The 13,501-nt window shown below is 39.3% G+C and overlaps 1 protein-coding gene across 2 annotated transcripts in view; it reads left to right on the top strand.

Moving 5' to 3' along the window:
- VPS39 (VPS39 subunit of HOPS complex) overlaps window positions 1-8,207 on the top strand; it is a 52,518-nt gene extending 44,311 nt beyond the window's left edge. The window contains exons 19-26 of one of the 2 annotated variants that reach the window (XR_010086311.1): window positions 168-308; window positions 629-731; window positions 1,709-1,754; window positions 2,309-2,458; window positions 2,907-3,041; window positions 3,767-3,858; window positions 4,779-5,509; window positions 7,428-8,207. Coding sequence is in view for 1 of the 2 variants with exons in the window: in XM_063440207.1 (XP_063296277.1) it covers window positions 168-308; window positions 629-731; window positions 1,709-1,754; window positions 2,309-2,458; window positions 2,907-3,041; window positions 3,767-3,858; window positions 4,779-4,851 (740 nt within the window). In the remaining variant the exon portion in view is untranslated. Of the gene's footprint in view, window positions 1-167; window positions 309-628; window positions 732-1,708; window positions 1,755-2,308; window positions 2,459-2,906; window positions 3,042-3,766; window positions 3,859-4,778; window positions 6,504-7,427 lie in introns of those variants that run through there. The other variant, XM_063440207.1, reaches the window with a different exon arrangement.
- Window positions 8,208-13,501: the final 5,294 nt, after the last annotated feature.

Below are 13,501 nucleotides of genomic sequence, written 5' to 3'. Positions count from 1 at the left end.
CATTCAAATAATGATGAAAATGATTGCTAATTTGTAATTTAAAAATGTTAGTTTTATTACCGTTAATTATGTGACAATTTGCAATGTTATGCCCTGTATTGCAGTCATGGAATTATAATCAGTTGTGCTCTTTTTTTTGTATGTGATGTTACTTTACATTCCTTTAGATCGAGCTGTCAATGAAGAAGGAAGCAGTGAATCTGTACCTGTTGGAGAATTGGGAGAAATTAGGAGGAAACTCTTAAATTTCCTGGACATATCTAGCTGTTATCAACCTGAAAGGCTAATTAGCCACTTCCCATTTGACGGTGAGTGAAGGGGGATGGACTAAAATTCTTGGTGAGGATTAGACGTTTCTTCATAGATCATAAACCAGAAAAGGCTGCAATGTATAGAACTTCTATAGAGACTTCTATTCGTCTAGTCCAGGGGTAAGCAAACTTTGACTCTCCAGATGTGGACTTCATCCATATTGCTGGCAAAGCATCAAGGGAGATGTAGTCCACAACATCTGGAGTGCAGAAGGTTGCCGACCCCTGATCTACGTGAAGCCATTATCTGTGAACTTTTTAAATCATGCTGCCTATTCTGGGGGACCATATAATATCTTTATTTCCATCTTGTGCAGGGCTACTGGAAGAGCGAGCACTTCTTTTGGGTCGGATGGGCAAACACGAACAGGCTCTGTTTATTTACGTTCACATCCTAAAGGACACTAGCATGGCAGAGCAGTAAGTTCCCATTTCCAATGCAAAGAATTTGTGTGTATTAGAAGAAAACCTTGGCAAATCACAGCACATGAAAGACAAGACAATGAAGGGATGCAATCTGTCATATTGATTGGGTTGATGTTTGGAGATAACCTAATAAATCAATACAAATAACTGCTCACCTTTATACATACCAAGGTAAAGCTCGCCTGAAGCACACGCTGGGAACAGATCTGTGAAGACCTTTTGCCTAATTATTTTACCTGGTCAGGTCCTGATGGTTGTCTCCTCTTTTCTCAAATACTAATCTCAACTGTATACATGTGATTTTATTAGTTTCCTTGTAACAGTGACAAGCTGTTTATCGGAGATGTTTCTATGAATTATTTTCGGCAGACCTAGTTGTATTTTAGCAGTTGGTTACAGCCATGGCTTTATACGTACTTATCTGTATTAGAATGGGAGATTGCCAAAAAATATGTGCAATAAAACTGCAGAATATCACAAAAGCCAGTGAGAGAGCTCAGTGGACTAATGCATCATCAATAGAATCTGTTCAACCTTTCCGAGGTCGATTAAAATGAGTACCATTAAATTGGGTAATAGTAACATCCCCAGGACGTACTTGGAAACCAGAGCAATCTAAATGTACCTTTCCTGGTTAAATACTTTATTATTAATATAGATGCACAGAGCAACTAAAACAATCGGTGGGTTTTTTTTTTTGTGTGTGCTAATGCACTTTATCTGGGGAATACGAAATCCAACAATATGTTTGTGTCAAATATGATTTATTAATGGCTTTGTTTGCAAAATATTACTTTAAAAAAAAAAATATATATATATATATATATATTATTGTAAGTAATCCACCAGTAACTGTTTATACTGTGTTAAAATGTGTCTGCACTGAATATTTTCGCTTTACTTTAATTTTCAAAAATGATTAAATACTTTTTTGAGCTTAATTAAGATATCTATATTCCTGTCCTTTTTAGGTACTGCCATAAACACTATGACCATATGAAAGATGGCAACAAGGATGTAAGTATATTTAGCGCTGCGTATGTGTGCTCTTTATCCAGAGGTGTTCAATGTATATTTTCCTTTTCTGCTCTGCAGTTCGTTGTTGGCGTTGCATGTTCGCTCTTATCAAATCACTAAAAAACAATTTTATATAATCTCTCCTGTTTTAATATATTCTCCGTGGTGGAGATACCCATAATCTATATTTGGCTCTTAAAACACTGAAATAAACCAATGGAGGCTCAGAACCTATTTTTTTTGTGAATGAAAGCTGTGGGTAGGTACCACTCCCCATATCTAACCGCTAGTGTCTGCTGCAGACCCCTGGTATTGGGACTGCGAGGAATGAGCAGAGTGGCTGCGCACATAGCCATCCTTTGTAGGGGAGGACTGACTGGCAGATTTATACAAGTGCCTGTTTGTCTTGAAATCTGCACTTTTAGTAAAACAAGCTTGCACAGACTTGTAGTTAAACCATAAGACACGTTAGAATGCTGAAATGTTTTTTTGTTTGAAGAGGTCCTTTAAATTGATCAGGTGTAACTGACCTTTCCTCTTCCTCCATTCTACAGGTCTACCTGTCTTTGATAAGAATGTATCTATCTCCACCGGACGTGCATTGTCTGGGCCCAATCAAATTTAAGTTGGAAGTACCAAGGGTAAACATAGAGGCAGCACTTTCGGTTTTGGAGCAGCATCATGGGAAACTGAACACCACCAAGGTAATAAACCTATCAAAATATTAAGAAAGAATATGGATCATCATCCCGCTGGAAGCAAGGAACTTAATGTATTGCTCAAAGTCAGTGGCTCTCAAACAATCCAGGGATTATGTATGTCGTTTTTTTAATGCCAATGGAGATACTGACTGGTTTGGTCGGTCTCAAGGACTGGTTTGGGGACCACTGCTCTAGGTAGCCAACCTATAGCTATGAAATATAATTGCATAATTTTGACATTTCTTGAATGTCTGGTATAGTTAAGACACTAGGGATATTTTAATTGACTGTCCTACATGGAAGAGGATTGGATTGAAAAATAACTTTGCGATTCTTGGAGGTCCAGCACAGATTGTCTCTATGGTCACCTAAACCACAGTCACCGTGAGATTTTATTAAATGCTCCCAGACCATTGAAAAGAAATGACTGATGTATTTTGCTATTATCCAGGTCATAACATTGCTGCCAGCAAACACTCCAATCCAGGACATCCAGATCTTTCTGGAGAAGGTGCTGGAGGAGAGCGCACAGAGGAAAAGGTGTAATCAGGTTCTGAAGAATCTGCTCCATGCAGAGTTCTTGAGGGTAAGTCCTCCACCACATAGCAAGTTTTGCTTAATCTGTGCCGGGTCACATTTAAATATTTTAATCGTTTATTAAAGTGCTGTTTGACAGAGCCTCTGAGTAAAGAAAATAGAACTGTACAATTTAATAAATTGTATCTTATGGTTTCCAAGATCCATGGTACTAGACCTACCAAGGATTTCCATTGCTAGTTGGCTAAAACTAAAAAACTTCTGCCCATTTTGAGGGTACCTCTGCCCCTCTGTATCAATACATTTTTACCACGGCTCCTTGTTTAACTTCTTACCTCTGTGTTTGTGGGTATTGGTCTCAAAAGGACTAATTGACTTCTATGCAATGAAGGCACATGGAGCCCCCAAGCAGATTACCATTTTTGGCAGTTGCAGGGCCTTAATGCCCAGTTTTGTTTCTTTTCCTTTTCCTATTCTTCCACTTTCATCCTGTCTATACGTTGAACTGTGAATAGGTGGACGCAAACCTTGTGCACAATACTGTTCTCCCAACTTTGGCCAAGTTACGGAAAAGCCTGCCTTGGTCATGGCATCACTACCAAATGTTTGGGACTAGTGATTATACATCACGCTTGATTTGCTGGGGTAATTCTGTTGGCTAGTTCTGCCAACTGTAAGATTGTATGCGGTAAAAGCATTGCATTAAATGGTGTATTAAACTCTGCATTTAGTGTTGAGTTGGTGACCTGTTATGTGTTTGGTTATCTCTTGCAGGTTCAAGAGGAGAGAATTTCACATCAGCAGGTGAAGTGTGTCATCACAGAGGAGAAGATTTGCAGTGTGTGTAAGAAAAAGATTGGAAACAGGTGAGTTATGTCACACGCAGTAGAAATCAGTGGAGGCTCAAGATCAACAGGTTTTAATTGGTTTGAATAGAATTCTGTGCATGAATCACATGTACGGCTGGGCTATGTGCGAGAAGCATAATAAAGCTGTACAGTATGTGACTGTTTCTTTAACTATTCCCAAAAGCTGTTATCCTAGGTTAGTGTGGCTTGTGAGCATTCCGCTCCAGGATGCTGGCTCCCAAATATTATAGCTAGCTTTACTTTCTTGGCAATTCGTTTAATAACGTCCTTGGTATATAAAACCTTTCCCATTTGTTTTCATAAATGAAAACTGTGGAGTAAAAAGGCTATAGATAATTCAAACAAATGATTTATATTAAAAGTTTTTTTTCATTGAATAGTTTAGTGGGTCTGCCTAACCAAGACAAAAACTGTAATTCCATGAACCTCTGCACAGCAGGAGAAGCAGTCTTAAGCCTTCAATAGCGGGCCCAGTCAACACTGCTGTCTGTTTACCCAAATCAGATTCACTGTTAAGTGAGCTTGGCTATGTGCGGCAATCTGTGGTCTTATTCTCTCCGCCCCTTCCTCCGCTTTTTTGTCCCCCCCCTCTCCGCTTTCTTGCCCCTACCCCCACATCCTCCTCTTTATTTCACCCCTGCCCTTCTTTTTCCCCAATCATCTTTTACCCCGCTACCCTCTTCTCTCTTGGCTGACAGGTCTGATTCGGTTTTAGAGCAACCGTCAATTATATTTTCTCACCGCAGTACTTATATATGTATTATACAAGGACGAGTAGTGCTCCAGTCAGTCACTTTTTAAATGTCTAAACTTGCTTACAAATAAAATGTTGCTTGGTTACCTCATTCATTCTTACATTCCACTTATGCTGGAAGGATAGGCCAATAACCTTCATGTTGTTCATGTTTTGACTGCAGTGCCTTTGCTCGGTATCCAGATGGCATGGTTGTGCATTACTTCTGCGCCAAGGACGTCAGCTCTGATACATGAAAAAGGTTGGCATGGAATGACTGTCTTTAATGCTGTAAAAAGAACTCTGCAGGGCACCTGGAAGCGCTCACTCTGGGCTAATGAGCTGGATACTCTGACACAAGACTGTACAATCACGCTTGTACATATACCGCCTTTAATGTTTTGCACCATACTGCACAGAGTGTTTTTATTCTTTGACCCCTTTTCAGGTCTGTTATGTAATCAGGTCATATAGCCTGAACTATTTTTTTTTTTTATGGGCAGAGGCGTTCTAAAGGTTTACATGAGACTGACTGTGCTTGTGCCAGGGTTGGCAGTGACGTGAAGAAGAGCCGTTGAAAGTAAGGTATTAGTGAATGTCTGCACTGCGGTTTATTGACGAAATTCACCAACGACCAACATCTGAAACTTCCTTAATGATAACTGATACACAATTGTACATATGTTACGGATTTATGTACATATTGATCTTTGTTAAGCCCTACTAAAAAGGCAGCTTAACCCACTCATTGCATTGAGGTAACAATGGAAACTTGGAAGCCTTTTTAGAAACGAGGCATTTCAGTGGATGAATTAGCTGATCTGTTCTCGAACTTCAACCATACAACCTGCTACAAGAGACTGAATATCTCTGATACACTTGACAAAGTTAACATCTGCACTAAGAAGATTAATGGTACATAATAGTATTGCTAATTATTTAAACACTTTAAATGGTAGACTTAATTTGTTTCATTATTTGTGTTTTTCAAACTGTCTGTCACTACATTTAAATATTCTAGTTTAGTCTCATTACCTTATTTGCTCTGTGTTAAGGAGAATTATTCCTGGTTTTTAAGGAATTATTAATCTGTTCACTAAACTGCGAATTGTGGAATTGACTAGGGAAATGCACAGATTAAAGAGACACTTTAGTCGCCAAAACATCTTGAGCTTAATGAAGCAATCTTACTGCTCAATTCTCTGCAATTTAGGAGTTAAATCACTTTGTTTATACAGCACTAGCCACACCTCCCTGTTTGTAACTTGCACAGCCTTTCTAAACACTTCCTGTGAAGAGTCGTCTAAAGTTTGCACTTCCTTTATTGGAAATTGTTTCATTTATAATTTATTTCCTGCTCTAGTAATAGCTTGCTATACCCTGCAGAAGCCTCCTGTATGCAATTAAAATTCAATTTACACACCAGGAGATAAAAACTTTGAAAGTAAGTTGCATCTGATTGAAAATGAAACCATTTTGTTTTCATGCAGACAATGTCAGTCACAGCCAGGGGAGGTGTGGCTAGGGCTGCATAAATAGGAAACCAAAGTAATATAACTCCTAAGCGGCAGTGAAATTTCAGAGGTGTGATCTATTTACAAAAAAATGTTTAAGCAAAATTTTCCTTATTGACTATAGTGTTCCTTTAAAAGAGAACTCTGCATTTGACCCATTCTTTTCCTGTATTAGATAATAGGATATGCAAAAACAACTGGTCCATAATAGAAAAAGAAAGTTTAAGTATTAGTTTGCTTTTTTAAATCCTGGAATTGGCAATGTCTAGTCCAGAAAGTGATCATCCATTCAAGATGCTCCAATATGTATATCTGACAAACACTGACTTTCTCCCATAATATCTTGCAAAGCCGGAGTTTCTGGGAGTTGTAGTTAAGTGATCAGCTTTCTACTCCTTTAACCCCTTAAGGACACATGACATGTGTGACATGTCATGATTCCCTTTTATTCCAGAAGTTTGGTCCTTAAGGGGTTAAGCTTCCTGGTGCAAAGTACAGCTGCCGGTTAGGAAGGATTGGGGAGAGCGAGTAGTTATGGTGAAGAACTAGTTTTAAATTGCTACGGTCACATTTTTCCTAAACACAGAATCTTTGGAAAAACTTGTAGCCTGCATTGGACTTCCAATGGTTAGTCAGGACATCACATACTGTAATATTAACAAGGATGTTTTTTTAGAATGGAAGAGGTTGGACGAGGAGGAATTAAAATGCAAAACCTAATCTGTTCAAACATTAACTTAAGCCAAACGATATAAACTTCTGTAAAGCTTTGCAGATCTCCAGTGCATTTCTTAAGCCAGGGTTCTCCAAACTCTGGCCCTCCAGGTGTTGCGGAACTACAGCACCCATGAAGCGCTGGCATCTATTTCATTCAAAGAATCGTGGGAGTTGTAGTTCAGTAACATCTGATGGCCAGAGTACAGCGAAGCCTGCAAGCCAAAATCGCACACGTGGAAAAATTCTTCACCTCTGCCACTTCCTTTCTTTGTTATTTTGGCGCAGGATTTGCAGTTTCTTTGTTCTCCACAATGCCAGTTTAGTGAATAAGCCTGTGTTGTAAAGCAGGTTTCCAATTATTCAAGTTCTGGAATAATATAAGCTTTCCCTTACTATCCTTTCTCTGCATGTACTGTCGCTGCTGACACTAAAGATTTGCCGGCAAACTACACATAACCGGAGCAAACCAGTGAAATGCACGGTGTCCAGCATCTATTTAACATGCATTGTTGCACATATTTTAAAAGCTGTAATGAGTCTGCAATATTCTGTCGAAACAGCTCTTTAACTAAAATGTTTCTTTTTTTTTTCCTCGGAATTAGCTCAGTGAGCCATTCTTCAACTATAATTTAACCTGATTTCATTGGAGAAACTTCACTAGATACTTGTCGAAGTCAATTGGGTTTCCATTGTACTAGTAAAGGTTTCTCTGCTGCAGTCCACGGTTTGTGAGTAGTTTGCTGGGACCCGATCAATATCCTGCCTGTTTCAATCATTGGGAACCAACTGAAATCCCACTGGAACCCAATTGTGTCTCAAGCTGAGGTTTTAAATTTATGTCCTCCAGATCGGGGATCTCAAACGCTGCCTTCCAGATGTTGACAGCCTACAACTCCCATGCTTCTTTGAATGCAGTAGATTCATGGGAATTGTAGTTCAGCAACATCTGTGTGCCTGTTCTAGACAGAGACAAGCTTATCGGACCGGTTTACCCTGGCTCAACGCTGAAGACTTTACATCTTTTCCTCAATTATTAAAGCGCCATGTGTTTATTCACAAACCTCCAAACTTGAATGAATTGAAAATTGAATGTCATGGCATTATTTTATCCTAAATATTGCAATTTGGTGAATAAACCTCTGCACTTCAGGTCAAGCTAGTTACATCAATGTCTTATGTATGCATGTTACAGCCTGTACGAACTAATTACATATTCGTCTCGCTTCACCCCAAATTGACTAAAGGGCCAGAAATCGTATTTTTCTTCTATAAGATTGTAAAGTTATTGTATCAACTAGAACTCCATATTGCAGGTTTTGAAGAAAATGTTATTTCGTTATTAAATGGCTAATGATGGTATATATCATTGTAGCCACAATATATTTGCTTCATCTTTCTCCAGTTACTGTAGCTGCACATTCTTACATCTTCCCTTTGGAACGTTATTGTAGCCTGGTTAAATATTACAGGAAAAAACTGTATGTAGAATGTCTGCTCTATTTTTAAAATATATATTTATAATATACTGCGAAATGTAGATGTTTTTTTTTTATTAGCGATGCTGCTTTGAGATTCTGGTTACTGTCCTCTGCGTTAATTGGTGAAGACTGAAATTGGTTTCATGCCGTCTGAGTGACTTTAAATCAGGGGTAGATCCCCAGATGTTGTAGAACTACAACTCCCATGATGCTTTGGATGTCTTTAAAATCACAAATCATCAAGCGAGTTGTTTTAAACCCATCTGTAGATCTACCTGTTGGGCACCCCTGCTCTAAATGGTCTTAGGTTGGCGATATTGAGCCCCAGCCTTCTAATACACATTGCCAAGAGGAGAAAAAAAATACTTTAAGGTCGGTGTTGTCAGAATTTGGCTATCTTTGCCTAAAGCCTTCAGGTTGTTACACAAACTGTTCATTCATTTTCAGCTGTAGACAGAAGTTGGGATACAAGGTATGAGGTTGTTCTAAAAATGGAGCAGTTGGTCCTTACGAATAAATGTCTTACAGAAGGTAAAACACTTTGTTTGTGCAAAGGGAAGTGCCTTTTTATTCACACTTTTAAATAATTTTTGAAGCTTGCATTATTTGTGTAAATTATCTTTTTTTTATTTTTGCCCCTGTTTTTGACTTGGTTAAAACATAAGAATCAATCCACTTAATCACTTTTTGGCTCCGCTGTATCTACAGTCTACGCTGCCAGAGGTGCTGTTTTGAGCTTCACCCCTTAAAGCAGGCTTCCCCAAACTCTAGCCATCCAGATGTTACTGAACTACAACTCCCATGATTCTCAGACTATTTAATTCATAGAATCATGGGAGTTGTAGTTCAGCAACATCTGGAGGGCCAGAGTTTGGGGAAGCCTGCCTTAAAGGAACACTCCAAATTACATAGCCACTACCGCTCAGAAATTCCTGATAAGTGTCTGCTTAGGAACTACTGGCTCTCAGTAATATTGGTAGTGGAGGCGGGAAGTGGTGGCCAGCGACCCCAGAGTAAGAAGTTGCACCATTTGCAAACCGTTTGACTACATACAAAAAGCAAGCTGGTGCTGTTGTGCTGCTTTTGATGTTCCTTTAAGGACCAAATACCACACTGTGCTGTTACTACATTCTTGTCCCTGGATATACCTTGTTCCAAAATGTAATGTTCTACTTACTTGGCTTTGGCACCTCTGTTCACTCCTACAGAAAGCAATGCAATGAGTAAATTCAGTTTTGAAATAGGACGGTTAAAGAACAAATCACTTTGGCGGCAGTGGTCCTTGAGTGGTTACGTTTTGTTTACCTTACAGCATCATATTGTATAATTGTGCTTGCTATGGTTTGGTTGTCCAGCTTAGAATGCCAAAATAAATATCGTCACACAAAAGGAATGACTTACTGTAAAGTCAGTGTTACAGGTGATTGGCACTGAGCATTTGTACTACTGATACTGTTCTCTCTGCACACAAGTACATTCTACAGGGTAAGTTTAAATTCAGGACCGCCCAAATACCTTTTTTGACGCTACATGATTAAAATCCTCATTACCATTTATGTTCTACACCAGGGGTGCCTAAAAGGTAGATCCCCAGATGTTTTCAAACTTCAGCCTCCATGACGCTTTGTCATTCTAAAGGCATTCAAAGCATTATGGGAGTTGTAGTTCTGCAACATCTGGGGATCTACCTTTTGGGCACCCCTGATTTAGACCAATGCGGTGCATCTGTCATTGTGGCACCATGCCATACTGCCCAATGTAAGTGCATTACCACTGTTTTAGTTATTCGTGTGGTTCCTCAGCTTGTAACTCACCCTGTATAATCGGAGGTAGACACAAAAATGGATCACCAGCTACAGTTAAATATGTTTCCAATAGAATTTCACCTAAAGGAACACTCCAAGCACCAGTGATTTCCTTTGAAACACTGACCATTTAACGAATTTGCTGCCACCATCTTCATTGGAGCGTATTAAGCAGCCCTAACCAAGAGTGCCGGTCTGGATAGTGTCAGTTCTGTGCATATTAGACATCCGTCATCCGCGTGTACAGCAGGCTGGTGACAGGCATTCACTAGCAGCCCATTTCCTGCCACCAGCCTTCCTTCCCCACCAGCGAGGGGGGGAGTGGTGACATCCACAGAAGAGGATCGGGCTGAGGGAAGAACCTGGAACAGACTAATGTTCTAGCTTTAGTTGAGGTTAATCTCACCAAACTGTGTTTTTATTAAAGCTCATACAACCCTCATTAATATGACTTCAGCACTTGCTTTCAAGCCTGTTGAAAAAATTTAAAGACCCCATGAGCCATTATTATGTAAATGTAGTTATGTATTCTAAGCAAATGAAGTTGCTTGTGAAAACTATTTCAAATATTTTTAGACTAGGACCATAAATTGGCTTTGTAATTTTTATTTAAATTTGATTAAAGCTCCTTGACTTATAAAGTACTGTATTTTTTGTGCACCCCAAATAAGGAATTTTGCTTAAAGGGACACAATAGTCACCAGAACCACTAGAGTTTAATGTTGTGGTTCTGGTGCCTGCAGGCTTTCAATGTAAACGCTGCCTTTTCAGAGAACATTACGACCTGGCAGCCACTAGAGGTGCTTACTGGTTCAGTCCTGCACACTGGGCAGCATTGATGTTCAGTGTCTTCACGCTCTGCATGGAGGCACTGAATGTTCCCTATAGAGATACACTGAATCAGAATTAAGGAGAAGCTGATTGGCGCAGAGCTGTGTTCTGATGCACATGCGCGATGGCCTCCTAATGCTTTTTTATGGAAGCAGGGCCAGCCATGGAAAGACTGGCGCGTCGATGGAGAAAAAGTAAGCTTTTAATAACCTTTTCAATGTGATCTAAGGGGGGCTGGTCACCTAAACAGCCACTCCAGTACTATAACTTTTGGAATACATGTTTGTGTAGTCCATAACATTCTATAGTAGTAAATTATTAAATATATTAATACACGGTTGTATTCCTACCCCTGTGGTGTTCCTTTAAGTTTTATTTGGGTGATTTAAGAATATCACCAGCATTTACTCTCAACATGGTTATTAAAATGACTAAGCAAATAAAGTCTCGCCCTTTTTGGAATGTAGTTTAACACCTTGGTTCCTCTCCAACAGGAGTGGCAGCTGGTCCAGAACAAAAAAATATTTCAGATTTTCCCACAATATACAGAATGAGAAATGTATGCATGAGAAACATTTAAATATAAGAGAATTTTAATTTTTTTTTTAAGCTCTATCTGCCCTGAATTATTATTTTCAACACACAAACATAACAATGAAATATCCATTAGCTGTAACTAGGTTGACCTTGAATGATGGTGTCTAGAATATAAGATGTTCAGCTTACTTTACTTGTAATACATTATGTTGAAGCTATTTTTTTTTCCACCCCTTAATTTAAAAAAAATAAATGAAATCAAAAAATTTGGATAAGAAATATTTTTGTCTTCCTTAAAATAACACTGAATCTGTAATCTGTTACACAGGAAATCCGGGATTTGTAGGATTTTATAGCATGTTGTTTTCCAAGGGCAAAGTTTATTCAAGGCACGGTTTATGCAGCACAGCACTGTTACAGGATCAAACTATGTGTTTAGAAAATTAGAGGCACCCAGACCATTTCATTGAGATGCAGTGGTCCTGTAATGTAAAACATTGCTGTTTTGGAGGTACGGCAACGTTTACATTGCATGGCACTGATGGCCATTAGAGGCCGCTTCCGCACCCACAAGTGAGTTAGACTCGGTTCATTGCCATTCAGTGTCCTCCGGCATTGCAAATTTCCTTGATGATTTTTTTGGGGGGAAGCATTGGATTCAATGAGAAGCATTTGAATGATGCATTGCAGTGATTGCATTTAAAAGTTCAATTAGAACCACTGCAGCTGTCCTGGCCCGGCCCGGCCCATTTTCCAGGTAATGGGGCAAACCGTTTAATAACGGTTTGCCCACCTTACTATGGTCCCTGGCAGGTTCCAAGGCTTGGTGGTGGTCTGGTGGACGCCAGGGCCAGTGCCATTTATTGGCTGACGTTCTGTGCAATGACATGCACAGAATTGAGAGTAGCCAGCCCACATCTCTAATACTGGGCTACGTAATACAAACATAAACATTAAGCACTGACACTGTCCTATTAGTGGTTCACAGCAACAATCCGGCCAAGGGTCTCTTCTTGGTTAAAGTAGTAAATGTTAATAGTTGTGCTTTTTGATTCCGAAATAATGATTGCATATGTGTGCAACGGCGACATAACTCCTGACAGGTAACAGCAAAAGTAATTACAACTTTAACTGGCAGGGTGGCGGCAGGTAAATTGTGTTTTTTTTTTCTCTTAATTTACATAATTTTGTTATATTGGTAATCCTGGTCTAATAACCATTTTTTTTTATTTTTTTTAATAAGTTTGGCTAACTGTGACATTGAAACCAGTTTTTAACTTTAAGACTAAAATGACAAGGTTCTTGTAGAGTTTACCACAACCGTATATTTAATTTGTCTTCCAGATAAACTATTACAGATGTAAAGTGTAGCAATCCTAAACTGGACTGACCAGTGCTCGGTTGTCTTCGTGTTGGTACTTGCACTGATTATAGTCCTTGTCTGTCAGTCTGCTCAATGAAGAATTTCAATTATTGGGGGCAGGGGAAGATGGTTATGCCCTAATCAATCATTTCTGGAAGAATTGTTGCTTTCCGGAGACAAGTGATTCTCATGCCTTTTTTTCTGAGGACCCTTTATAAAGGGGGGGGGGGGGGAGGGCAAGGATCATTGCATCTGCCTATACTGACCTATGCTTTGATAAAAATGCAAGCAAATGACAGATTTTCAGAAATTTGAGTGTACAAATATTGACCCTTCATAATTCTCAAACAATTATTGGCACAGTCCGCCATGCTGAATATTGAGTTGCAGGAGAACCATCTTACAACAAGAGGTTCTCAAGATTGGTTACATTGTTATCGCACAGTGAAATAAAGGAATAGTGTGACACATGTCATATTCGTCTCTTGGCATGTCCGCATCATGGGGTACAATTGGCCTGGACGAGTAGGGGGAGCACAGGATTACCCCCCTCCCCCTCCCCCTTGCCGGTACTGGAATGTTCTTAAAATCCTAGTAATTCTATATGAATTACAGGAGCAGGAGGAGGATACAATCTGGAATTTTGCCTAAGGTGAAAAACA

The sequence above is a fragment of the Pelobates fuscus genome, chromosome 13 (genome assembly GCF_036172605.1).
Source record: "Pelobates fuscus isolate aPelFus1 chromosome 13, aPelFus1.pri, whole genome shotgun sequence".
In the NCBI taxonomy this organism is placed as follows: domain Eukaryota; kingdom Metazoa; phylum Chordata; class Amphibia; order Anura; family Pelobatidae; genus Pelobates; species Pelobates fuscus.
This window is presented reverse-complemented; position numbering and strand designations above follow the sequence as displayed.